At 44.4% G+C, this 2,908-nt stretch overlaps 1 protein-coding gene across 1 annotated transcript in view; it reads right to left on the reverse strand.

Annotated features, from left to right (window-relative positions):
* Window positions 1–462: 462 nt before the first annotated feature.
* Window positions 463–2,908, reverse strand: part of CRISPLD2 (cysteine rich secretory protein LCCL domain containing 2) — a 51,965-nt gene continuing 49,519 nt past the window's right edge. The window contains exon 14 of the mRNA XM_011370278.2: window positions 463–1,475. Within this exon, the coding sequence (XP_011368580.1) occupies window positions 1,421–1,475 (55 nt within the window). The 3' untranslated portion in view covers window positions 463–1,420. The remainder of the gene's footprint in view (window positions 1,476–2,908) is intronic.

A 2,908-nucleotide genomic window follows, 5' to 3' on the forward strand; every position in this document is an offset into this window, starting at 1 on the left:
ACTCAACAATGCACCACTTTTTCTTTTTCTGCTGATTCCTTTGCCTTTGAAATATTTCGATGGAGAGCGAAATCAGATTTGTAACTGGCATTCACAAAAGTGATGCATTGGCCAGCCCGGTGCTGGAGGGTGGAATTTTACCTTCTGTAAAGAGACGCTATTTACAAAAGGGTATTTTATTTCACTGTGGGTTTTTGGTCTGGGCTTATGAAGAACTTTTATAAAGTGATGGAAGCCAGAGAGCACCACACTCCTCGGAGCCTCAGGAACATTTGGCAAGAGCTGTTCCACAAAAACAGGAAGAGAAATCCTTCTAGAGTGTTACCCTCTCTTGTTGTTATTATGCCGCAGGACGGTTTCATAACCACAGACTGTTCCTCTCCGCAGAGCTGCTAACCTCGGCGAGGAAGGTACTAAGGAATCCGTTCCTCCCACTGCTAAAAAAAAATAGGTCATCCGACGAAAGAGGAATCTGCACGTTTAATGGTCATTTTTAAAAAGCGGCAACCAAATAGCCCTTCTTCAGCTGTTCATAGACGTCTCAGTGGAACCAACAGAGACTAGGAGTTTAAAAAAAAAGTGGGCTTCGAACAGAATTGCTTGCAAAAGCAAAGACCCTGGTGTGAAGTATGACATGTAAACTAGTCTGGCGGGCGCGTGAGCCACAGTGGGTAGGGGGTGAAGTAAGGAACCTGGTTCATTAGTCTTCAACGAGACCAAAGGTCACGGCAGCAAACAGACGGGCCGCATGGACGAAGGAAAGGACAAAAACAAGATAAATCTCTGGAGTTACTGGTGAACTCTAAATAAACCAGCACTGCTGTATAGAGAACCAGCCTGCTCGTGGCAGGACGCTCGCAAGGAGGGTTGCCAGGGAAGAGCCTGAGTCTCACTTCCCCAGCCCCCTGTTCCGGCCCATTTGTCTGACCAGCAAACATTAAACCCATTTTTCTCCATTGGTAGGGACGGACAGTGTTTTTTAATTTTTTAAATAACTACCTTCTACCCCATTCCTGAAACTCCCCCCGCACATGCTCAGAATGCCTCTTCCCACGCCCCTGAACGCCTCGCCCCGTGAGTGCCAAATCCTGTGCTCTCTCCGCGGGTTTTGGAAACCTCTCTCCGCCCCACTCAAAAGAACACATGAGAAGAACCATCTCGCGTGACTGCCCATATAGAGAGGGCATCCAGATGGAGACCCCCGGGCCACGGCAGGACCCACCGGGCGTCCCGCCAGGATGCTGTTTCTCCACGGTACCGAGATGAAACAAAGGCATGAAGGATGTGACACTGAAAATCGCTCCAAGGAAGTTTCCTGCCTCTCCATATCCCCACCCACCCCAAAAGGATAAAATAAAAATAAAAAGCAAGAACCCGAAGCCTTTTCTAGAAGACCCCCCTGCTCCCCAGCACCAGAAGTTCACTGCCTGACAGCGAAGATCCGGAAGGCCTTTCCATCTTGAGGGGTCTTCAAGCTGAAAAAGAAGGGAGAAGGCATGTTATCTATAGAGGGAGGACTTTCTGTAGGGACTCGAGCTGGGAAGGGGGAGCAGAGTGCCCCTCATGTCCCAGTGGTGGAAGAACCATGGCCAAGGGACACTTCCTTCCCCACAGCTGCTGGAAACAGTCTGCCCCAGCCAGGTACAGCTGGCAAATTCCATTCTCTTTGCAAAAGGGCCTGGGTCTGAATCTAGGTCAGGGTTGTTAAGTTATTTTCTTTTAACTCTGGGATTTATTGGCCCCAGTCTGTCTGAATTGAACTCACTCTCTGAGACTTCTGCCTGGATTTTGCTGCCACCTGTCAACCAAAATAGCAGCCATCTGGTTGACAGATTAATAGGCTGGTATTATGACAATAAAGCATGTGTTGATGTTATTGAAATGGCACACCAATTGTGTTCAGATTTTGCACTGAGCACTGCGCAGAGTACTCTGTATACGCTCTTTACTTCTTCCTCGGGTAGGTGTCATTAGCATCCCTAGTTTGCAAGTGAGGAATCAGAGGTAAGGAGAAATTAAGTGACTTACCCAAGGTCACACAGCTAGTAAAAACTATCCTCTCATGATAGGAATGAATTCTTTCAGCTTACCAAAGAGTGTTTTTCTTTTATTTTTTTTTAACAGCTTTATTGAAGTAGAAAGAGCCATGAAATTTACCCTTTTTAAAGGTTCAATTCAATAATTTTTACTGATTTATAGAACTGTGCAATAGTCTCCACAATCCAATTGCAGATCATTATAATCAACCCCAAAGTGCTTTCATGACCATTTATAATAGATTCTCCCTCTTCCCAGGCTCTGGCAACTTCTTTCTCTATGGATTGGTCCATTCTGGACATTTCATATAAATGGAATCATACGATGTAGGTGGCCTTTTACGACTGGTTTCTTTCTCTTAGCATGTTGTTTTTAAGGTTCATCCATGTTGTAGCATCAGTCAGTACTTCATTCCTTTTTATTGCCAGTAATATTCCATTATGTGGATGGACCACATTTTATTTATCTATTCCATAGTTAGAGTCTTCCCACTTTTGGCTATTGTAAATAAAGCTGCCATGAACATTAGTGCACAAGTGCTTGTGTAGACCTACATTTTCAATTCTTTGAGGTGGATACCTAGGAGCAGAATTGCTGGATTGTATGTTAATTGCATGTCCAACTTTTTAAAAAACCACCACGATGTTTTGCACAGCGGCTACACCATTTTATATTCCCACCAGCAATGCACGAGGGGTCCCAGTGGGACTAACGTTTGTTATTGTCTGTCTTACAGCCATTGTTAGTGGCTTTCTGTACATAGAGAGCTTTTTTATGCTTTTTATGCAACTGCATAGTAGTCCTTTTTCTTAAAGTATTATAATATAGCTAACTGGTCCTTTTAAATAGATATTTAGTTGTTTCTAATCTT

The sequence above is a fragment of the Pteropus vampyrus genome, unplaced genomic scaffold, assembly GCF_000151845.1.
Source record: "Pteropus vampyrus isolate Shadow unplaced genomic scaffold, Pvam_2.0 Scaffold166, whole genome shotgun sequence".
Classification (NCBI taxonomy): domain Eukaryota; kingdom Metazoa; phylum Chordata; class Mammalia; order Chiroptera; family Pteropodidae; genus Pteropus; species Pteropus vampyrus.